Source organism: Pipistrellus hanaki, assembly GCF_964339955.1.
Source record: "Pipistrellus hanaki genome assembly, chromosome: 12".
NCBI lineage: Eukaryota > Metazoa > Chordata > Mammalia > Chiroptera > Vespertilionidae > Pipistrellus > Pipistrellus hanaki.
In genome coordinates, this window is record NC_140514.1 from 48,823,142 (window position 1) to 48,847,933 (window position 24,792).

A 24,792-nucleotide genomic window follows, 5' to 3' on the forward strand; every position below is an offset into this window, starting at 1 on the left:
GTGCATGGAGCACAGTGTCACCGGTAAACAGCGGCCGACGGGGAGAGGGAGGGGCCAACATAGGCAGCTGTGATTCTAACAAGAAGCTGGTTAGAAATAAAATCTGAGGCTATGCCCTGGCGAATTCCCCCAGCAGAGCATGGACTTGGCCTGGCAACGCTGACCAACGTCCCTGTCAGACTCCCATTTGCCAACGTGCTGCCCAAGCACCATGTGGGAGCCTTGCCTCGCCTCCGGGGCTATTGCAAGTGCACAGCACCCCGGGGTGCAACCTAGGGAGACACTGGGAGGGGGCTCTGACTCTACTGAAGCCTCTGCCTAGAGTGCAGAGACCCAGTCCACCACAGGGGAGACTCAGGAGCGGGAAGAGGTGAGCTGGAGGGAGAAGAAGCAACAGAGATGCCGCTGGGACAATGCCCCGCAAGGCCGCCTCCCCACCCCCCCAGGCAACGCTGGAAGCCACGCCTCCTGGTTCTTGGGGAGGAGCTGGGAAGGCTCCTCTGAACAAAACCTCTCAGGGACAAACCGGCACGAATGAGAGGTGGGTGCTCTTGGGAGCCTGAGGGCTGCTGAAAGCCAGTCAAACACTGACTTCTGACTTCTACTGAGTGCGGCCTTGCCTCTCCCTCCTTCTCAGGCTGGGCCTCGGGGCCCAGGAGGCAGGGTGAGGGTTAGGCAGGGCGCTTCCAGCCACAGGACTGGGAGCCCGGCTCTGGGAGCAGAAAATGGAGAGAAACAGACTCTGGTCTTGGCTCGTGCAGGGATTTCCCTCTCTTTTCTTAACTGCACAGGAACTGGCTCAGTGAAGAGCAGACGGGTTTGGGGGACTTCCGCAGCAATCCTGCCATGCCAAGAGCATACATAGCTCAGGCCCTTAACGCTCGCAGCAACCCAACGAGGCAGGCGCTTCTAGCACCCCTCCCTCCAGGCGTGGACACCAAAACCCAGACTGGTTCCATCACCTGCCTGAGGTCACACAGCAAGGGTATGGCAGAGCTAGGGTTTGGCTCCAATATACAAGCAGCGATGGTGTTTTTGTCCCTCAATCTACTCTTCCACTGGCTGTGGCACAATCGGAAACTGCCCTTGTCTTCAGTCCCTTTTAATGCAGTTAATCCCAAAACACAAACATTTTTTAAAAGTGCACAGGGGACGGAGGCAGGGAGGGGAGGAGAGGGTGAAGGTGGAAGAGGGCAAGGGGAAATAAATGGTGATGGAAAAAATAAAATGATAAAGCAAACAAAAAACGTGCAGAGTGTTCCCACTCAGCATTCAGCAAAGACCTTTCTCCCAGACCCCGACTGGGTGCGGGAATGAAGCCCTTGGCTCCTCAAAGCGACGACTTGTGCACTTCCCGCCTCACATCTCAACAAGTCAGCTGCTAAATAGCCAAATTGCTCTAAAGGGCCCCGAGTGAAAATCAAAATGTAATTTTTAAAAAAACCAGCATTAAAATGGGGGGGGGGGGGGATGGGTGTGCTCACTGCCAGACTAACCTTGTTAATCTCATTACTGTAATGGTTCACTTCCTCCTTGAACTTCAGATCGATCATGTTAAAATCCCTCTGGTCTTGGCCCAGATGGGCATCCTGCCATCTCCCTCGGACCTCATCATATGGCGCGGCTTCTGGCAGGTTTAACGCAGACCTGACGGCCTGGAATGAGAAAAGGGACCCGTCAGAGGCAGCAGCCAAGTGAGGAAGGTGTGGGTTTCCCTCTGTCGGAGAGCGGACCCCTCGGCAGGCCCGGCCTCCCAGCCCTCCTCACCCGGGGCCCGCAGTGGGTAGACTCATCAATGATCCTGTGTCTCTTGACATCCGCCTGTGGTTTCACCAAAATGTCTTCCACGCCTGTGAAGTGAGACAGACAAGCTCAGGTGGCACGGGGCCCGGCTTCTCAGCAGGACGTAAACACAGTGAGGTCAGGGCATGGAGCAGAGTGTCACATACCCAGGAAGCACCTGAATAGCAGTCACCTGACATCCTTACAAGACTGCTACGCACTCCTAAGTGCTTCCCATCCCGTCAGCAAGTGTAGGGACAAGCTTTACAATCTCTATTTCACAAATGTCACACTAAAGCTACCTGCCCAAGGTCACACAGGTGAAAAGCAAACGCAGGCCCGAGTCCAAACCTGTGCACTTAGGCACAGCTCTAGTCCCTGAACTCAATAAATGCGTGTTTCATGAATGGGCTACGGGTGACGAGGTTGTGGATGAAAAACCAAGGAGAGGGAAGGAAGAGAGGGAGGGAGAGCACACCCTGGCTCTGATTCCCTGAAGTCAGGTGTTCCAGAGACCACCCATGCAGCTGTGAGGAGGGGTGTACACACACACACACACACACACACACACACACACACAAGCCTGGGGGACAGGGACCACACCACAGGTTCTGCTCGGGAAGAAAGCCTGGGTCACTGGTTAGGCCTGTCCTTCCGGCCCCACAGGGATGAGGAATTCCTCACCTTGGCAGGATGTCTACTTCATTTTTCAGTCAACTATTTTCTGTCTGTATCTGTGAGTGTGACTGGGGCCAAAAGCCCCTCAGCCAAGATCTGAGCGGGAAGGAAACAATGGCTGCACTATTAAAAGCTGAACTAAAATATCTGGAATTCCAACACACTGTTCTGGAAGCTTGAGGGCTCTACAGAACATGTGTGCGTGGAAGGGGAAAGAAATATTCCCTCTGTGAGGAAGCCATAACCGCAACAGTGGGTCCTTCCATGGGGTCAGCTCCAGGCCACCACTGTCCCTTTCCTGACCCCTTGGCTCTGAGGCTGGAGTGAAGGCACCACCCCTAGCCTGCCCTTCCCTCAGAGCTCTGTGTCCAGCTGGGCCGCGCTCCCTCTCAGTATGGCGGCATCAGGGTGTTCTTTGCACTTGGGCCAATTTCTCTTTCTACCATATGCTAAACACCCTTTGCAGAGCATGGGGTGCCCAGGGAATTCTGGAAGAATGAAAAATCAGTCTGAGGGACTGAAAATTGTAAAGGATGGGATTGAGAATGAGACAGAGTGGTCACTAGGAGGTCGATGGTGAAGAATCACTGGCTATGGGGGAGGGGCAGGAAGCACTGACGAGATGCAAGGCTGCAAGGGAGGACGTCCTTGGAGAGGCAGCTTGGCCACTGCCCCAGAGGCTGGAGGCTGCTAGCAGAGCCAGGAGGGGCCCCAGGAGCCGCTCCCCAGCACTCACCCAAGGTGAAGCCTCTGTAGAGCTGCAGGTAGGCGGTGAAGAGGCGGGCCAGGCAGGTGAGGACCTTGCCGCTGGTCTCCCCGCCATAGATCTCATAGCAGCAGTGCACCAGGCCGTAGGCAGAGCTCCCGTAGTGCGCTTTGTCCAGCACGCCGCAGAGCAGCTCCCCCTCCCTGATGACCACCTGCAGAGGGCACGGCCACGGCCTGAGACCCGGTGCGCCTCCAGCGCGAGCCACGCCCCCCTTCACTCCGTGCTTCAGTGACCTTACCGTACCCGTCCCTCCACCATAACTTGCCCCAAGTCCTGGCCGGAAGGAGGTAGGTAATTTATTTTTTTTAAATAAAGGTAGGCACATGCAGACATTAAAGTAAGTCCCTCAGGACCGCACCACACACAGACATGTTTCAGTGTGTTCAGAGGTCCCATCCCCACCCCACCCTGGAGGTCAGGGACCCTTACAATGACTTTGTGACTGGAAATGAGAACATTTGGTCTAAACTTCATAACCATGACCGTGACCAAGGTACTCCCTTCCCTGTGCCCTGGGAGTAAGAACAAGATAATTTTTCCAACATCCTTAAAGGCCTGGATGTGTACTCTCACAAAGTGGGGCTAATGAATTAGAAGCTAACTGAGGGAGGATTCTGGTTGCAAAAAGCCGCATGCCTTAAGCACGGGATCCATAAAGGAAGGGTGGCAGCCTCAGCTCTAATGGACTGTGTCGGACCTGGTGACGGAGCAGTGAGCGGGGGCTTGGGGATACGCTCCCTCCAAGAACACGCAGAGGCCTCGGAAATCCCGCGCTCTGGCGGCAATGGTGCCGGTTTGACTGCCCTGGCCTGCCTCCCTGAGGCCTGTTCCGGAGGCACGAAGCTGAACCTCATGGCAGCCCCACCATCTCAGCCACTCGGCGTCTCCAGGGAGAACTCATACTCTGCATCTGCAGGCTTTGCAGGCAGGTCCCAGGCCGCCTGCTGTAGAAGCTTCCCCAGCTGGCTGCCAGTTCTACGCTGAGGGCCAACGCTGGCAATCAACTCTGAACCTCTCTAAAACCAAAGCCGACACCAACGTGGGCACAACTCTCTCCTTCCTATGAGCTACAATGCCTCCTTCTGCGCATGTGTATCTATCTCTCTGGGCCTGTTTTGAACCCATGTGCCTAACCCAGGACTCGTGATCTCCACCGGGAGCGGCGGGCAGCTGTACCTGGGACTCGCACATGGAGTCGGGGTTAAAGCCGGGCACAGGCCGAGGAGGCTCCTTCACCCAGGCTTTCCCCCCGATCTTGGCCTTTCCGGATAGGTTTAGTGGGCTGTGCTCCTCGGGGATTATGTTTATGAGCAGCGTGGACACAACCTGGAAAGGAAGGGAAGAAAGATCAGAGTTCCCTTTAGGGCTTCCTGTCCCTGCTCATCCTGAAGAGCCAGGCAGGTCCACTCTAGCGGCCTGCAGTAAAGCGAGGGCAACAACGGTTCCAGCTCTGCGGGAACAGCGGCTCTCAGGGCTCGCCGTTCTACCTACGTGACTGAGGAGGGAGCTTAGGAGCGGAAACGTGCACACGGCGCTAGGACTTCACTGGGACTCTTATTCCCTAAAATCATTGCTGTTAAAGTGCACAATCCCCCAGACCTGAAAAAGCATACCCAGTCCCTGAACAGGCCAGAGGAAAAGAGAAAAGCAGTAAACTGCTGTGGGTCAGTGTACAGATTCGAGTGTGTGATAAAACCAGAGACAGCAAGGCCGAGAGAGGTGGTGGGCTCACAATGCTACCCCTGCCAGGAGGTGGCCTGCGGCCGCCAGTGCAAAGATAAGGCAGAGGCTGAAAAACATTCTTCCCTGTCTCCAGGCCTCATCCAAATCCACGGCAATGATTACACACAGTCAACGTGTCCTCCCACAGAACAAAGGGAACAAGCAAAACAGGCGCACAGATACAGAGATCAGACTGACAGTAGGCAGAGGGGAGAGCGTGGGGGGCCTGGGTGAGAAAGGTGATGGGATTAAGAAGTACAGATTGGTGGTTACAGAATAGTCACAGGGAGGCAAAGCATAGCATAGGGAATCCTATATAATAAAAGGGCAATATGCAAACAGACCTAACAGCAGAACCGAACAATCAATCAAAGCGTAATATGCTAATGATATGCTAAGGCTGCTCAACCGCTCACTATGACATGCACTGACCATCAGGGGGCAGATGCTCTGACTGGTAGGTTAGCTTGCTCCTGGGGTCCAGCCAATCAGGACTGAGCGAAATGGACCAGATACACCCTGGAGCCCTCCCACAGTCCTTCCCAGGCCTAATTCTGCACCGGTAGGGTCCCTCAGCCTGGTCTGTGCCCTCTTGCAATCAGGGATGTCAGAGAACCAGTTTCAGTATGATCCTGCAGGCCACTCCCCTTGGGAGGGTGCCAGAGGCAGGGCTCATGGCTGGCCAGTGCTGCTGTGGCTGCTTGAGTCTCTCCCGATTGATTGGGACTGATTGGGCACCAGCCCGAGGCAGGCACAGTGGGGCCAGGATTAGCGGAAACGGTAGGTAGGAGCTTCAGGCGGTACTGGACTGAGGGACCTGTGCATGAATTTGTGCACTGGGCCTCTAGTACAGTCAATAACATTGTAAAAACGATGTATGGAACCAATGGGTACTAGAAATACTGGGGGAACTACTCTGTAAAGCTCATGAGTATCTATGCCGTAACATATGAAAGTAGTAGAGAATAATATTGAATGTAAATTAAGTGAGGGGGAAAAAAATAGTGTCCTCCCACAGAAAGCTCTGACTTCCTGGTCAAAGGAGGGAAAGGCTGTGAAGATGAAGAACTGAGAGCTGTTCCTCTGCGGGCTCCACAGAGGAGGCCCGAGGGGTCCGAGTGAGAAGCAGGCTGCCGGGAAGCTTCGGGTCAAGCAGTTCCAGTGCCCACCATCACCACGGCCGAGGGCTGCAGGGAAATGGCCATGCTCCCTCACCCCTTGGCATTGCTTATCTGGAGAGCACAGATAAGGCCAGTCATTCAGTCAGTAATTACACCATGAGTACTTCCTATGAGCCAGGTGCTGGGAAAAATGTAAATAAAATATGGTCTCTGCCTTCAGTGGAGCCTCTGGATGCGGGGCCGAGGCAGAGGTGATTAGGGGCAATCAAGCTAGCAGGGGAGCACTTAGGGACAATCAGGCAGGCAGGCAAGCGATTAGGAGCCAGCAGTTCTGGATTGTGAGAGGGATGTCCGACTGTTGGTTATCCCCTGAGGGGTCCCAGATTGTAGAGGGTGCAGGCCAGGCTGAGGGACACCCTCCCCCCCACCCCCATGCACGAATTTCATGCACTGGGCCACTAGTGTTTAAATAAAATTCTAATAAATTCTGGGCATTAAATTATTTAAGAGTTATAATACATTCACTTCCAAGGCAACTTGAGATAGCTTATAAAATAAAGGCATGTAAATAGGAATAATAAAATGTACAAATACATATGGCCAACTAACTAAATCAGAAGTAGGCAAACTAGAGCCTGCAGGCCAAATCTGGCCCACACCTCTGTGTAAATAAAGTTAGATTGGATAAAAGCTATGCTCACTTATTTATGTGTTGTTTATGGCTGTTTTCATGTTATAATAGCAGAGCTAAGTTGTTGTAACAGAGATTGTGTAGCCTAAAATATTTGCTATCTGATTTTACAGAAAAAGCTTACCAACTCCAGGAACTAAACTATCCATGTTATAGATTTTAATCAAACTGCAGAATTGCCTTGGTATTCGGTTAGGTCAACTTCCATTCTGGCCAGGATGGAGCAATGGTGACCTGATTACTCTCCCACCAGAAACATCAACAAAAGCAGACAAGAATATGAAACAATGATTTTCAAGACAACAGACAGTGATCAGCAAAGATAGAGGAGACTTGGACTACCTACCAACTGAACCCAGCTGACATTTACAGAACAGTCCATCCAACAACAGCAGATTATACATATTTTTAAGGCACACCGAACATTTACCAAGACAGCCCATAAATGAAGCCACAATACAAATTTCAATAAATTTAAAGAAATTCAAGTCATCCAAGGTATATTCTTTGCCACAAAATACTTACATGGGAAGTCTGTCACAAAGGTATATGGAAAATCTCTCAATATTTGGAAACTAAATTATGAACTTCTAAATAACTCATGTGTTTAAAAGAGGGAAATTTGAAAGTATTTTGAAATAAGTGAAAATATAACACATTATAATTAGTAGGATGTTATTAATCGAACTTAGGGGGAAACTTATACATAAAGTACTTATTAAAAACAGGAAACAGAAAAAAAAAAAGGAAACAGTCTCAAATCAATGATGTCAGCTTCAACCTTAATAACTAGAAAAAGAAAAGCAAATAAAACCCAATGAAAACAGAAGGAAATAATAAAGCTCAAAGTGAAATCAATGAAATAGGAAACAGAAAAATAGAAAAAGTCTATGAAAGCTGTTTTTTTGAGAGTAATAACACCAATAAACCCTAGGCACATTGATCAGGAAAAGAGAGAGAAGACATAAATTACCAATAATGAGAAAGGTGGCCTACCTAAAGATTGTACAGATAGAAAAGGATGATAAAAGAATATTATGAAGAATTTTATGCCTATAAATTCAACAACTTATTTAAAAAGGACAAAATCCTTAAGAAAACAAAGTATTAAAGCTCATTCAAGAAATAAGATGACCTGCCCTGGCCGGTGTGCTCCATGGTTAGAGCAAATGCCCATGCATCAAAAGGTCACTGATTCGATTCTCTTTCAAGTACATGTTCCTGGGTTGCAGGTTCCATCCCTGGCACCAGTCAGGCATGTGCGTGAGGCAACCATTGATGTTTCTCTCTCTCTCTTTGTCTCTCTTCCCCTCCTCCTTCCTCCCTTCCACTGTCTGAAAAATCAGTGGAAAAAAATATCCTCGAATGAGGATTAACAACAAAAAAGACCATCTGAATAGTATCCCTTACTAGAGAAATAAAAATATTACTCTAAACAAAGGATTTCATTCAGGTGGATGATTTAAAAAGTATCTTTCAGCTCTTCAGTCCTTTAAGTCTGTGGACCTCAGATTTGACTGGTTTTTAGTTGTTAAACCAACCTCACATTCCTGGGGTAATCTTTACTTGGTTGTGAGGCAATACCAATAGCAGAAGCACATAGTACATATTTTTTAAAAATGTTTTTATTGATTTGAGAGGAAGGAAGAGGGAGAGAGAGTTGGTTGTGAGGACTAAGATAACACAGCTAAAGCACTCAGCCCCTACCAACAACTACTACTAATACTACCGCCAGCACCACTGCCTATAATATAACCAGCTATTTGGACTACGAGGACATCACGTTTAAATTAGAAGCAAAGGACAGAAACCACGCAGCCTACGACTCCATTGAAACAGCCAGACCCAAGAGCCTCTCAAAGAGAAAGCCACACTGTTGTCTGATTTATTTGCCTGTCCCTGGCTGGGCTCCTCTGGGAATGAAGCCTTATATGGGAGTGGCTGGTTGCCTTCCAATATACTGTACACTCTGGCTGTTTTCTCCCAGGTACCTGCTTTCCTGTCCACAGTGGAAGAGGCTTCAGGATGGCAGGAGCAAAGAGCTTCACGCGTCCCACTTTGTCCGTGAGTCCTCGGTACACCAGTTCCATATACTGCTCCCGGGTGAAAAAGCAACCTCGAGTGGTCATATTAGCACCGGCAATCATGTGATCTTGGATCAATCCTGCCAACGGCTGGCCATCCTACAAATCAAAACAGAAATGGGAAGAAGAACAAGAATAAAGTTTAAATCACATTCTAATTTCAAATCATCTGCTTGGAGGCCGCCTCCTAGCAACAACCCCATCTCATGGCCTCATGCTGTCCTTTCTCACAGCTCAGGAGGCAGGTGCCGAGGCCTCTCATTTTGGCAAACTGCTGTCCAGAGCACGTGATCAGGGCCGCCTTCCTTTCACCTTTGCCATTGCCCACAGTTCCATATCAAAACTGCGTCAAAACCATCCATTTCCCCAAGCCTTCCTGCCATAATCCCATCTGGTTCTAGTTACTCCAGCATATTTTTGGCATTTGTGCACAAATTTGGTCTGGCTGCTGTTAGCTATGTTCTTGTTTTTATATTTCGGTTTTATGCTTTAGTATTTTTCACACATTTCTGGCCTGGTTCTCTTCTAAATTGGTCATCCATTCAACAAATAGTTATTGAGAGCTTACTGTGAGGTCTAATCACTTGGTTAGAACTTCAATCTACTTCTGTGGACCAAACAGGCACGATCCTTTATGAGGAGGAAGAACTGGACAGTCAGCAGATGTTTGGATAAAGACATTGGCACAAACAGTTTTAAATGAGATGGAGGAAAATATCTGAGGGAGGGTGAGCGTCGGGAGTGGTCTCTCTGAGGGTAGCATTACAGCGAGGCCTGAGAGTGACAGTGTCAGCAGTGCAGGGGGCAGAGGTTCAGGCAGAGGCTCCTGAGAGGGTCCTGGGAGGACCCTGACATGCATGACTATTGAAGGAAAGAACGCCCCTTGTGAGTGTGTTCACAATGCAGCACATGTTCACAGTGGGCCTGTAAAAAGGCTGTTTTCCATCAGATGTCCAAACAAGGGTTTTCATAAAAGCCCCGGGTTTGGTGGGTGCATTCATCTCCTTGGGCACTTGCCACAGGGTTTCTGATCCTTAGCCTCCTGAACCCTCTCTTCAGGTTTGTGTTCCTGGCAACATAAGACATACTCAAGTAAGAATAGCTGTGCTCACTGACAATCTTTCAGAAGCAGTTTTTGTAAAATTTTCAACGTTTATGGGAACTTGGAGAAAACCCTGAAGATTGTTAGCATTTAATTATTTGCCAAATATGACCCAATATTATGGCCATATTTCATAACTAGGGCTAAAGGACTCACAAATGCAGCCTTGGAGAAGCACCTGGAATTAAACCACAAGTACTAATTCAAAAGCTAAAAAGGATACTTGTACAACAGTCTAAGCACGGAGACAATGGCTCTATGTAAATTCAAAGTTAATTATTACAAATGAATGGATAAATGCTGTCAATCTAGGCAAGATCAGATAGAGCAAATAGCCCTTCCAACTTCAACAAAAATTACACTCTGGCCCTGGCCAGATAGCTGTTGCTTAGACCTGTGGTTGGCAAACTGCGGCTCGCGAGCCACATGCGGCTCTTTGGCCCCTTGAGTGCGGCTCTTCCAATAAAATACTCGCCTAGGCCTGGGCGAGTCTATTTTGAAGAAGTTTAAGCTTAAAAAATGTGGCTCTCCAAAGAAATTTCAATTGTTGTACTGTTGATATTTGGCTCTGTTGACTAATGAGTTTGCCGACCACTAGCTTAGGCTGTTGTCCTTACACCAAAAGGTTGTGGGCTCGGTCCCTGTTTGGGATGCATATGTGGGGCAACTGATCGATGTTTCTCACATCAATGTTTGTTTCTCTCTTTCTGTCTCTGTCTCTCTCTCTCTCTCCCTCTCCCCCTTCCTCTCTCTAAAATCAATAAACTTATCCTCAGATGAAGATTAAAAAACATATCTGTATCTTGTTCCAAAGACATGATTTTATTTTGCTTGGGGGAAAACCCCAACCATTATTACACATTTGACTTATCCCACAATCTTTGGAGGCAGATAGAGATTTTTCCTTTTGTTTTCTTCCTTTAAAGAACATAATTACAGGTTATGTGATCTATTCCATGCCTTATCCTCTCTCTGCCCAGATTTCTACATGACTAGAAAATTACCTTAATGATTAAATTGTTTTCAATGCAATAATCATGAGTTCTAGGAATGACTGCTGATTAAAGCAATTGACTAAGGGTCAACTTATGATTCTGGATTTCCTAACTCCTGCTTAGGATCAAAAAGACCATCTCTAAATAAAAAACCCAGATAATTGTAGCTATCCTATTCCATTTAATATCATAGCAAAATGACATTACAAGTAATGTCTTTGATCAGGATGCTCAAAGAATTAGGGTTTTCTATAACTTGAATATTCTAGCTGACTAAGTAGAAGTCAGAAAACTATTCTCAAGCCTTGTTAAAAATAATTTCCACAAGCCAAAACCGGTTTGGCTCAGTGGACAGAGCGTCGGCCTGCAGACTGAAAGGTCCCAGGTTCGATTCGGGTCAAGGGCATGTACCTTGGTTTGTGGGCATATCCCCAATAGGGGGTGTGTAAGAGGCAGCTGATCAATGATTCTCTCTCTTCGATGTTTCTAACTCTCTATCCCTCACTCTTCCTCTCTGTAAAAAAAATTCAATAAAATATATATTTTTTAAATATATTTTTATTAATTTTATATAGAGAGGAATTGAGAAGGACAGAGAGTTAGAAACGTCGATGAGAGAGAAACACTAACCAGCCGCCTCCTGCATACCCCCACCGGGGATGTGCCAACAACCAAGGCACATGCCCTTGACCGAAATCGAACCCGGGACCTTTCAGTCCGCAGGCCGACGCTCTATCCACTGAGCCAAACCGGTTTCGGCAATAAAATATATATTTAAAAAAAAAATAATTTCCACAAAGCACTGGTCCTCAATAAATTTAAGAGAAAAAAAAAAGTTACTTCACAAAGAAAAACAAATAAAAGTTTAACTATTTTCTGAAAATAAAATCCCTCTCATTTTAAGTAAACAGATAGTACAAAACTCTATTATTGTAAATACCTACAAACCGAAAAAAATTTTACTTTAATTGTATATTATATTTAGTTAAAGAAGAGTACCTAGAAATGTAAAAGGAATGGAAACATGAACAAAGAGAAATGAAGAAAAGATAAACCGAAAACATAAAAAAAATATGGCTCTCCTAGTTTAACAAAACCACTTTTTGTTCTCTTAGAACATTGCCACCAAAATACTTTAACACATGCTGCATTTTTATAACCATTAGTAAAAATAAGGATTCCACCTCTTGGCATTAATACTAAGGACTAAATGAAATGTGTCAAAAATAAAAAAACTCTTTACCTAAGACAAAAGATATTGACTAAAAGTGAAGCGAACCCTCAGATCATTCCCTAGAATTTTTCACTATTTGTTAAACCAACTATGTTGGTTAATTTATTAAGCCAATTATAAAGCTATTACAAAGGTTAAAAGACAAAAGTAGGAAAAGCATGTATATTTACAACATAAATTAAGGGATATATACACACAAAAAATAATAAAAAATAATGACAAAAACACAAGCATGAAGGGCATGAGTAAAAACAATAGTGCTTTTATAACATAATAAAGACTATATGTAACAAACTCACAGCAAACATCATACTCAACAGGGAAAATATAGAAGTGTTTTTCTTAAGATTAGGACAAGAAGGGAAGTCCACTTTCACCACTCCTAATCAACATAGAACTAAAAGTAGCAGCCATAGCAATTAGACAAGAAAAAGAAATAAAAAGCATCCAATTTGGAAAGGGAGAAGTAAAATTGTCATTATTTGCAGACGACATGACATATAATGCGAACCCTAAAGATGCCACCAAGAAACTACTAGAACTGTTAAGTTAATTCAGTAAAGTTGCAGGATACAAAAACATTCAGAAATTGGTTGCATTTTTATACACCAATAATAAACTATCAGAAATGGAAACTAAGAAAACAATCCCATTTACAATTGCATAAAAAAGATAAAATACCTAGGAATAAATTTAACCAAGGGCCTGTACTCAGAAAACTGTAAGATACTGAATTAAAAAAGTGAAGAATATCAATAAATGGAAGCATATACCATATTCATGGATAGAAAGAGTTAACATCAGAGCATCTATAGATTCAATTAAATACCTATCAAAATATCAAAGGCATTTTTCACAGAGCTAGAACAAATAATCCTAAAATTTATATGGACCCATAAAGAGCCCAAATAGCCATAGCAATCTGGAGGGGGGGAAAATGAAGTGGGAGGTATTATGCTATCTGAAGGCCATAGTAATCAAAACCACATGATATTACCATTAAAAACAACAACAACAACAACAAAAAACAACACAGATCAATTGAACAGAATAAAGAGTCCAAAAATAAACCAGCTATGCTAAAGTAGACAAGAATATACAATGGAGTTAAGATAGTATATTAAATAAATGGTGTTGAGAAAATTGGACAGATACATGCAAAACAATGAAATTACACCATATATAAGAATCAACTCAAAATGGATTAAAGACTTAAATGTAAGGATCAAAACCATAAAATACCTAAAAGAAAACATAGTTAGTAAATTCTGACATTTCTTAGCAATACTTTTTCTGATATGTCTCCTTGAGCAAGGACTCAAACAAAAATAAACAAATGGGACTACATCATACTAAAAAGTTTTTGCACAGCAAAAGAAACCATGGACAAAACAAAAAGACAATCCACTGAATGGCAGAACATATTCATCAATGATATATCTGAGAAGAGGTTAATTTCCAAAATTATAATATAAAGAACTCAGACCAACACCAAAACACCAAACAATCCAAGAGGACCTGAATAGACACTTCTCCAAAGAAGACATACAGATCACAAATGAAAGAAATGGAGAAAAGCAAATGACAAGATATAGATTTCAAAATCACCATTATAAGGTTTTTCAAGAATTTTCTAAAAAAGGCTGATAAATGTATTGAGACCTTTGAGGATATGAAAAAGGACAAATTAGAAATTAAGCATACATTGACTGAAATAAAAAATAATTTACAGAGATCTAACAGCAGACTAGAGGATCACAAGAATAAAAACAATCAAGTCAAAGATTTGAAATACAAAGAAGAAGAAAAAGAAAAAAAAACAATCAGAAAAGCAAAAAGAAAAAAAGAATCCAAAAATATGAAGATAATGTAAGGAGCCTCTGGGACAACTTTAAGCGTACCAACATCAGAATTATGGGGGTGCCAGAAGAGAGAGAGAGAAAGATACTGAAAACCTTTTTGAAGAAATAATGACCAAAAACTTCCCCCACCTGGTGAAAGAATTAAGACTTACAAGTCCAGGAAGCACACAGACCCCCAACAAAAGGAATCCAAAGAGGACCACACCAAGACACATCATAATTAAAATGCCAAGAGCAAAAGACAAAGAGAGAATATTGAAAGCAGCAAGAGAAAAAGCAGTTAGTTACCTACAAGGGAGCACCCATTCGATTGTCAGCTGATTTCTCAACAGAAACTATGCAGGCCAGAAGGGAGTGGCAAGAAATATTCAAAGTGATGAATAGCAAAAACCTACAACCAAGATTACTCTACCCACCAAAGCTATCATTCAGATAAAGAGCTTCACAGACAAGAAAAAGCTAAAGGAGTTCATTACCACCAAACCAGGATTATATGAAATGCTGAAAGGTATTCTTTAAGATGAGGAAAAGAAGAAAAAAGTGAAGATGAAAATTATGAACAACAAATACATATCTATCAACAAGTGAATCTAAAAATCAAGTGAATAAAAAAATCTGATGAACAGAATAAACTGGTGAATATAACAGAATCAGGAGCATAGAAAGGGAGTGGACTGACAGTTCTCAGGGGGAAAGGAGTGTGCGGGGTGCGGTAAGAGACTGGACAAAAATCGTACACCTATGGTTGAAGACAATGGAGGAGGGGGGTAAGGGCAGAGGGCAGAGGGCAGGGTGGGAACCGGGTGAAGGGAAGCTATGGGGGGAAAAAGAGGAACAATTGTAATAATCTGAACAATAAAGATTTATTGAAATGAAAAAAAAAGAAGACATACAGATATTCAATAGATAGATACATGAAAATGTTCAACATCACTAATCATCAGAGAAATGCAAATTAAAATCATAATGAGATATCACCTCATAACTGACAGAATGGCTATCGTCAATAAGTCAATCAACAGCACGTGCTGGCGAGGATGATAAGGAAAGGAAACCCTTGAACATTGTTGGTGCGAATTCAAATTGATGCAGCCACTATGGTAAACAGTATGGAGGTTCCTCAAAAATTAAAAATTCAGCCCTAACTGGTTTGGCTCAGTGGACAGAGCGTCGGCCTGCAGACTCAAGAGTCCCAGGTTCGATTCCGGTCAAGGGCATGTACCTTGGTTGCGGGCACATCCCCAGTGGGGGGTGTGCAGGAGGCAGCTAATCGATGTTTCTCTCTCATCAATGTTTCTAACTCTCTATCCCTCTCCCTTCCTCTCTGTAAAAAAATCAATAAAATATATATTTTTTAAAAATTAAAAATTCAGATACAGAGAACAAACTGATGATCCCTAGATGGAAGGAGAGTTGGTGGGACAATTGAAAAGGTGAAAGGGATTAAGAAGTAAATTGTCAGTTATAAAAATAGTTAAGGGGTTCTACCTACATGGCTTAGTCATTAGAATGTCAGCCCTCAAACAGGGAGTGCTCAACTGATGAGCTTTTATTGCCACCACTACCCCAGCTATGACCACCATTGTTTTACATGAAAAGGCAAAAAGCCAATTTCCAAATTAATCGTATTATTCCAAGTATATCTTCTAATTATTAGTCAAATTAGTAGTAAAAATTAGAAAACTATTTCTTCAATTTCTGAGTGACCTGAGTGGGTCCTAACTACTCCTTCCTACTTTCAGACTTTCTCTAATCAGCAGCTGTTTACCATACTGTTTACCATAGTGGCTGCATCAATTTGAATTCGCACCAACAATGTTCAAGGGTTTCCTTTCCTTATCATCCTCGCCAGCACTTGCTGTTGATTGACTTATTGACGATAGCCATTCTGTCAGTTATGAGGTGATATCTCATAACTGACAGAATCCCACATTTAACCAGCTGCTCATTAGCTTCATGTGGACCCAAATGTGGACTCAAACATTTGGGTCCACATGAAGCTACTGTGGTGTGTCTCCATCCCTTCTGCAGAAGGCGGGCAGGGCCCAGAGAGGGGATACGGATAAAACCCCAGAGAACCTGGGAGCTCCTGCACTTCCTCGTGCTTCTCAGCTGTGTCCGGGACAAGCAACAACGCTTTCGTGTAAATGTGGACACAACAGCACCAACTCTGCCCTCTGCCGGGAGGGGGAAAGGAGAAGCCTCCAAAGTCCTTTGCAGTGTCTGGTGCTGAAAAAGTACTTGGAAATGGTAGCCACAATCCTACTGCTATCACTACTCGTTCTTTCATACTCCACCACAGTCCAAGGGAATGATGTGTTATTGTGAATCACTGTGATGCAAAGGCTTATAATTTAAAAGACCTCAGGCCTTTGGGTGAGGGGGTGAGAGATGAGGCAAGGGGAGGCTGGGCGACTGGCTCTTTCCCCACTCTGTTCCTCCCCTGAGCATGCTGACTCTGGCCTCTGCCACTTAATGAGAATGGGTCATCTGGCCAGGCCAGGGGAGGGGAGCTGCCTTCCCAGGGTTCCTCTGGACGGCCGTGTTCACATGGGTCTGCCTCTGAGAACCAACCTTGGAATGGGAAGGGAGGGGCTCAAAGAGGAGAGGCCTCTGTGGCCTGGAAGGGGCTCTCATTCAGCCCTTGGAGTTGTCTCTTAAAACTCACGCATATCAGAATTCAAAGGATCAAAGTCATCTGAGAACCACGGGGCCCAGCACAGTTGGGATGCTGCTCCTTGCCAAGGGTAATAAACATAAGACTGGGAGACAAGACCTATTATGTAACTTTTGGTGATGAATCTTAGGATTTCTATTTTTAAGAGGCAGCAACACAGAAACCTTTCCCTGGCTCTAAGCAACTAGAGGGCCGAAACCCCACCCGGAGGAAGCCAGGACCCTATGATCCACATGCTTCTGCCCTGAGCTGTCCCCCGACCCCAGGAGCTGTAGAGAGCCCAGAGCAAAAGGGCCACGCTGTGCCAGCGATGACTGCGGACCAGCCTCAAGGTCAGACCTACCTTGGGAACAAGGTACTGCTGATCCGTGCAGGCCAGGACGTAGGCCTCGGCCCGGCCCAGTTCACTCTGGGGGAAGTGGGCATTCATCTCGTCTCCATCAAAGTCAGCGTTATAGGCCTTGCAGTTGGCGTAGTGGAGCCGCAGGACTTTCTCTCCGGGCAGGATGCGGGCGCGGTGTGCCTGGATGGAAGGCCTGTGCAGGGTGGGCTGTCGGTTCAGCAGGAGAATGTCCCCGTTCTTCACGTGACGGCACACCTGGGCCAGAGCGTAGGACAGACTGTGATCAGCAGCAACTTCAACATCATTACCACTATCCCAAGAGCTCACCTCAGCCTGGCCGACTGTGGTTTCTATCTGTGTCATGCTTTATTCAACCAAATAAAAGGGAAATTTTAGTCTGGAGCAAAATCCTAAAAATCTTTGAGAAATAGCTGCTGGTCCCTCTGGTGCTTTGAGAAATGGCTACTAGTCCAGCATAGCTCCATCCGGGCCCTGGGCTCAGGTATATATAGCAACAGACAAGGCTCCAGGCCCCTGTCCAGGCATCTGTCTCCTTCAGAGACACATGGCCTTTCTGGATTCCTCAGAGAACTAATCTGAAGAAAGAAATGAACACTTCTGAAGGGAGCATATCTGGATAGAATCCTAAGAGCCTTGGATGTGAAAGGATCTGGCAGAACTCTAACATCCCCTCACCCCTGACGCTCACACAGGCGTATGTTACTCAAAGTATAAATTCCACATTTTACAAATACCTTGCCCAACCTCATACAGCAGAGCCAGGACCGCTGGGGTTCTTGACTCCCCGTACACTCAAAAAATTATTAAAAAGCTTAAATTGCCATAGGCTTTGGGAAAGCAATTTGAAAATAGATTCTAGAACATTTATAACTCATTTCCTTTTTGGCCTTTCAGAAGAAAAAGAGCGCTAATGCACGGTTATATAAATTGTTTACGTAGCACACTGCTTTCAGTGGCAAAAACTGAAAATAACCTGGCTGTCCACTGAAGGGGCCCAAGGGAATAAACCATGGTGTAAAGTATGGAATATTATGCAGTGATGAAAATATTATGCCGAGTTAAATGTCTACTAGTCCTGAAGTGATGGCAATAATGTATGCCAGGATAAAAAACATATCTAGATGCTCACTACAGTGATGGAATGAGGCAATTTAAAACCCACTCCGTCTCTGTACATGTTTACACACACAAGGGAAAAGGGGGCTTGGATTCTCAACAACCTGTTACTATGGTCTCCTCAGGGGCAGGGGCACAAGGGGAAGGTAAGGCACAGGTTATCATTACATTATTTTTATTACCTTATACATCTGATTATTGCTCATGTTACAATGAGCATTTATTTACCTCTGCAAGAGTAGTTAAAAAAAAAATCTTAAACTATTTTTGAAGAAAGCAAGAACTATTGCACAAGTGGTATGCTCACTTTGAGGGAAAAACAGAAAACAGGCTAATTTGAAGAGAATAAAAACCACAACTAATTTTACCCCTTAAAGATAATTTTACCACCACTTCTGCATTTTCCTCTCTCACAATATGTTATTGGTCATGTCCTCCTGAGAGAACACCTCCCTCCACAAAGCTTGCTTTAACATTAGGCTCGTTGATACTTTTACTGCCTTTATCTTATGTTACATTAACCATCAGGCTTCCTAAATGATAAATATAAATGCTACTTTAAAAAACAAATGCATAGCCTGGTCGGTGTGGCTCAGTGGTTGTGTTAACCTATGAACCAGGAGGTCATGGTTCCATTCCCAATCAGGGCACATGCCCTGTAGGGAGCATGGAAGAGGCAGTTGATGAATGATTCTCTCACATCACTGATGTTTCTCTCTCTCTCTCTCCCCACCTTCATCTCTGAAATAAACAAAAATATATTTAAAAAATAAAATAAAAGAACAAATACATAAAGGCAACTGCTACTCCAATTAATCTGCATGCCCCCTAAGCAACCAGGGGAATCATGGAGATGGGGTGAGACCTTTTGGCACTCCAAGTTTCCTCTAAATCCCAGGCTGGGGGACAACAAATTATGTGTCCCCCAGTCTAAAGACAACAGGCTGGGGGACAACAAATTATGACAAGGCCAGTGTAGTCTTACGTTGTCCACATTTATGCATCTGCATCAGAAGATTGGAGACAGCCAAATCCGGTTTGGCTCAATGGATAGAGCGTCGGCTTGGGGACTGAAAGGTCCCGGGTTCGATTCCGGTCAAGGGCATGTACCTTGGTTGCGGGCATATCCCCAGTAGGGGGTGTGCAAGAGGCAGCTGATCGATGACTCTCTCTCATCGATGTTTCTAACTCTCTATCTCTCTCCCTTCCTTTCTGTACAAAATCAATAAAATATATTTTTAAAAAAGAAGAAGAAGATTGGAGACAGAGGGGGTAGAGGATACAACAGATGCTTTCCGCCTCCCTCCCCCGGGCTGAAGGTTTCCTCCAGCTCAGGAAGGACGGGGCAAACCCCCCACATCCTGAAAGGCAGGCCCAAGAGCACCTGGTGGAGTCAGTCTTTCTGCTTCCTGAGAAATTCCAACTCCGCCTTCCTGCCCCCACATCCATGTTTCCAAGGAGACCTGGATTCTGAAGATCCCCATGAGCATTTGCGCAGGGCATGCCCCGGAGCCTGAGCTGACTTTCAAGGTCATATTTCCTTAGGCTCTCACGGGAGAAATTTCTGGACCTGTGGCCCAGGCCCAAACCTCCAGGCCAGGCCTTGGATCTGAGTCTCACAGCTTTGACACATCTTCCAGTATAAGCAAAGCCCACAGCTGGGAAGGCACGCATGCCAGACGGGCAGGCACCAGCCAATCCAAACAGAAACTCTGGAGCTCAGGGTGTTCCCCTGGCCAACGAAAACCCGAGGCCCTTCCTTTCTCTTGTCTCTAAATAAACATTGCAGTGAAAATTAGTGTGCCCAGTGCCCGGGTCAGAGCTTTCAGAGGCAGACCCGGAGCCAAAGTCAGCTTCTGGCAGACTGCTGGGCTGAGAACTACGTCTCAGCCCTCCTGGCCACTTCCTCCTCCATTTACCAGGCCCACAGAAGCAGCAGAGACATCACACCTCCCAGGAAATAGGTCTTCCAGTCACCCTCTCCCCTTCTCTCTTAACCCTCTCATCCTCACTGGGACCTGTCACTTCACCCAGCCACAGCCTGGTCCTGACCCATACACAACGCCATTAACCAAAGTCCTTACAAATTGCAAACAGGCTGTAAGTGCACGCATATTTGATGAAATGTGTAAGTATTATATGTGACATTACTGAGATTTTGGAGAATAGAGATAATCATCCTGCCCTATCTGGTTTGGTTCAGTGGTTACAGCATTGGCCCTCGGACTGAAAGGTCGTGGGTCTGTCCATTGGTTACAGGCTCGGTCCCCAACCATGGTTAGGGCATATGCGAGAAGCAACCAATGCATGTGTCTTCTCTCACATCGATGCCTCTCTCCCTCTCTCTCTCACTCTCTGTAAAAATCAATGGAGAAAATATCCTCAGGTGAGGATTAATGACAACAACAAAAAGACAATCATCCTGAGTCTTCAGGTACCTCTCTCCTTTCATAAGTCCCTCCTTGCCTTTGCCCCTGGGCCACATCATCAGGTCCAAGGTGGTCCCTCGCACCTCAGCCTCCTTCATGAACCTCAGTCTGGATCCGTCCCTCCACAGGGGTTTCCTGTAGCCCTCACCTGTCTCCTGATGTCTCCAAACCCTCCCTCCAGTCCACCCTGCAACACTGCCCTCAGACTCCTTTCTTCTCAAGCTCACGCACATCAAGTCACCACCTCCACTCTACTCCCCATTGTGTCTGAGGCGACACTTAACACATTTAGCTCCAGGGTGGCAGGGCCTGGTCTGGTGACTGGCAAAGTGCAGCGTGTAGCAGCAGTGGGCCCTCCCTCAGTACTGCCGAACCCCACTCTGCTTTCCTCTCTCAACTTTCCTCTCAAAATTTCCTACTGAGGCTGTTTCACATGCTCGACGTGAGTTTACTGTAAATTCAATGAAATATACCTGGACTTCTCTTGTACCTTCACCTCTCCTAGGAAAACACCAAGCACTTAAAGAGAGCAGAATGACCTGTGAGCCTAAACACAAATCTGAATGCACTAGGAAGAAAAGTTGGTGCATGTGTCCCTGCCACCCAAGTGGAAAACACGTGGCATGTTACTGGTCTACCTCGAGAGAGCTGAAAACAAAGGAAGCAGACGACAGGCATCGCTGAAGAATGGTGGAAACCTTGTTGGTCCCACAAAAAGGCCAAGAGTGCTTCCTTTTCCTCTGTTTCTCTTCCGAAGTTCTTTCAGGGCTGAGCAAAGAACAATGCCCTGACCCATTGCTAAAGACCCAGTCAGCCCCCCGACGCTGGGCTGTCAGTGAGAAACCCAGACTGAAACTATAGAACTCTAACAACTTCTGCCACAATCATCTGCTACCCTCTGCCGGCACAAATGGCTATTTTTGACAAATGCTGTCACCTGCTGATTTCACGCTCTCAGCCAACATAGCTAGGCAGTCCTTTACTCTTGCCCCAGTGGAGCCTAGATAAGACTCAGGATCCCTTAGAAAGGTGCCATAGACCAACATCAGCAACTGCCTGAAACTGAAGCAGCCGATAAAACCTGTCAGTTATCACTGACAGAATATTTCCTTTCTTTGGGGCAGTTCTCAAACCTTAGCATGCAGAGAACCCCTCCAGAGAGAATGTGAAACTGGGCCCCATTCCCAGCCATTCCAGTTCTGTAGGTGAGAGGCAGGGGGGTTGGGAGGGGGGGTGGGGGGGAAGAGCCAGGGACGGACGGAACACATCTATTTCTCTCAAGCTCCAGAAATGCTGATGATCTGAGCACCACCCTCTGCGTAGCCCTAGTAAAGGACAGCAAATTCTCCTGCAGAGGCCACAACTGAGATTGTATTAAAGAGCTTCTCAAACTCCTGATGTGTGCCAGCATTGTGCTGCATGGTGTGAGACAGCCAGATGAAGCTTTAACCCTGGTGTCAGGGGCCCAGGAGCTTCAGTTTCAGCTAAGAGATAGAGTGAGCACCATGAAGCCCCTAAGGAACACCCACATGTAGAAGCTTTATCTCAGGGAGACAGAAACTGCTCACAAAGCGTCCTCACAGCCAGCACTCACTCAGCACCAGCAGCTCCTCAGCCAGCACTCACTGCAGCCCCAGCATCCCCACAGCCAGCACTCACTGCAGCCCCAGCATCCCCTCAGCCAGCACTCACTGCAGCCCCAGCATCCCCACAGCCAGCACTCACTGCAGCCCCAGCATCTCCACAGCCAGCACTCACTGCAGCCCCAGCATCCCCACAGCCAGCACTCACTGCAGCCCCAGCATCCCCACAGCCAGCACTCACTGCAGCCCCAGGATCCCCACAGCCAGCACTCACTGCAGCCCCAGCATCCCCACAGCCAACACTCACTGCAGCCCAGCATCCCCACAGCCAGCACTCACTGCAGCCCCAGCATTCCCTCAGCCAGCACTCACTGCAGCCCCAGCATCCCCACAGCCAGCAACTCACTGCAGCCCCAGCATCCCCACAGCCAGCACTCACTGCAGCCCCAGCATCCCCACAGCCAGCACTCACTGCAGCCCCAGCATCCCCTCAGCCAGCACTCACTGCAGCCCCAGCATCCCCTCAGACAACACTCACTGCAGCCCCAGCATCCCCACAGCCAGCAACTCACTGCAGCCCCAGCATTCCCTCAGCCAGCACTCACTGATCAAATCTTCCCACTACTCACAACTTTTGTCCCCTGGGGTTTCAGTGCACCGGTGGCTGGTGTCAGGAGCTGTTTAGCCACGGCTTCCCGCTGGGTTAGGTCCACGGGGCTCAGGGCTGTGCGACTGCCGTCCTCATTGATGACCATGGAGGCTCCCGGGTGCACATTGGGGCCATTGATGACTGCTTGTCTCAGTTCCTGAACGTTCCAGGGGGTAACTGGCTGAGGATAGGTCAGTTTTGTGGCAAACACCTGAAAATGATGAATGGATATAAAGGCTCAGGGTGGGCAAGAAAGGTTACATGGACCCGAAGTCTGACTCAACAAGCTGCGTGACTTTCTCAAAGACGTGCAGGTGCGGTATGTCTTATCCAAAAAGCAGCATCCTGTCTGTCTTTTCCACAGGCCATATCTCCATATGCGAGGCCTGAAGGCAGGGGTGGGGAAATGTTTTTCTGCCAAGGGCCATTTAGATATTTATAACATCATTCGAGGGCCATATAAAATTATTAACTTAAAAATCAGCCTCCTAGCCGGGTGGCTCAGTGATTGAGCATTAGATATGAACCGGAAGGTCACTGGTTCAATTCCCTGTCAGGGCACATGCCCAGGTTTTAGGCTTAATCCCCAGTAGGAATGTTCAAGAGGCAGCCGATCCATGATTCTCTCTCATTATTGATGTTTCTCTCTCTCTCTCCCTCTCCCTTCCTCTCTGAAATCATTTTAAAAAAATTTTTTTTAATGAGCCTGCTACATTTAATTGACTTACCCACAATGCCTTGGCAGGGCCAGACCAAATGATTTCTCAGGCCTTATATGGCCCAGGGGCCGGATGCTTCCCACCCCTGCCTTAAGGGAACAGAGTTTGGGCCCTGTCCCAGAATTCTCTCTGAAGAGAATGATCTGAGTAGATCGTTATGTAGAAGGCACATAACATTTTTTATTTGAGATATTTATTTGTAAGGATATATGTACCTATATGTCCACTGCAGCATTTTTCACAGACCCATTCTTTCTGTTTTACTGATTTGAGAGAGAAAGGCAGAGATAGAAACATCCATCTGCTGCCTCCGGCATGCCCTCTACTGGGGATGGAGCCCGAAACTTGGCCATGTGCCCTGACCAGGAATCAAACTGTGACCTTTTGGTTTATGGATTGATACTTACATTGGCTGGACATGTAAGAATTTTTTAACCCATTCTAACACAACATCATTTCCTCCTCTGCCTATAAATTCATGGACCCCAAAGGGAACACAGAATGGGACACTAGCTTGAGAGAAGTGGCGAGTGCTGGCCTTCAAGTACCACCCAGCAGGCATCACCAATTGATTGAGGCTCTTTCCTGAGCCCAGACATGGCATCAGAATCTCTTTACTCGGCGGCTCTGGCAGCCATCACAGTCAAGGTGGCACCGGAAACCAACTCAGCTTCCTGAGACACAAGATGACGCAGCGCCCCACTGTACACGGACTGCAGTATGTCCACTCCAAGGAAAACAAGTTCCCTGCTTCAGGGAGTTTCTGAGCTACTGAATAGTCTAAACTCGTTGATGCTTCTAAATGCGCATAAATACCTCCGAGAGTCTGAGTCCCACGTAAGGGACCTCGTTGAATTTTGTCCCGTTCTCGGCCCCAGCAGCACCTTGAGAGCGGCCTCCCTACGCTCCCTTCCCATACATAGTTCCCCTCCCTTTCCTTCCTGTTCCACTTTCACTGATGCACTGACACTGCCTGAGGCTTTCGTTCCTGTTTATGTGTCTCTACCACTGGCATGTGAGCTTCATGGGGGGCGCTCTAGTGTATGGGGTTCACTACTGAGTCGTATTTCACCTCCTTTGCTCCCGTGACACCTCTCCACAGGTGCCGGGAGAAGGGTGTACCCCAAGGACCAAGAGCAGTTTCACACGCTCTGCTCCTCACAGCCATCAGTGAGCAACAACCCTGGGCCTCCATGGCCCCGAGACCTGAGGCAG

At 46.5% G+C, this 24,792-nt stretch overlaps 1 protein-coding gene across 1 annotated transcript in view; it reads right to left on the bottom strand.

Annotated features, from left to right (window-relative positions):
* Positions 1-24,792, bottom strand: part of POLR1A (RNA polymerase I subunit A) — a 71,136-nt gene that overhangs the window by 23,089 nt on the left and 23,255 nt on the right. Inside the window, exons 12-18 of the mRNA XM_084900699.1 lie at positions 22,839-23,069; positions 17,061-17,315; positions 8,755-8,946; positions 4,406-4,555; positions 3,197-3,380; positions 1,768-1,850; positions 1,497-1,655 (exon numbers count right to left, since the gene is read on the bottom strand). Coding sequence (XP_084756825.1) covers positions 1,497-1,655; positions 1,768-1,850; positions 3,197-3,380; positions 4,406-4,555; positions 8,755-8,946; positions 17,061-17,315; positions 22,839-23,069 — 1,254 coding nt within the window. The remainder of the gene's footprint in view (positions 1-1,496; positions 1,656-1,767; positions 1,851-3,196; positions 3,381-4,405; positions 4,556-8,754; positions 8,947-17,060; positions 17,316-22,838; positions 23,070-24,792) is intronic.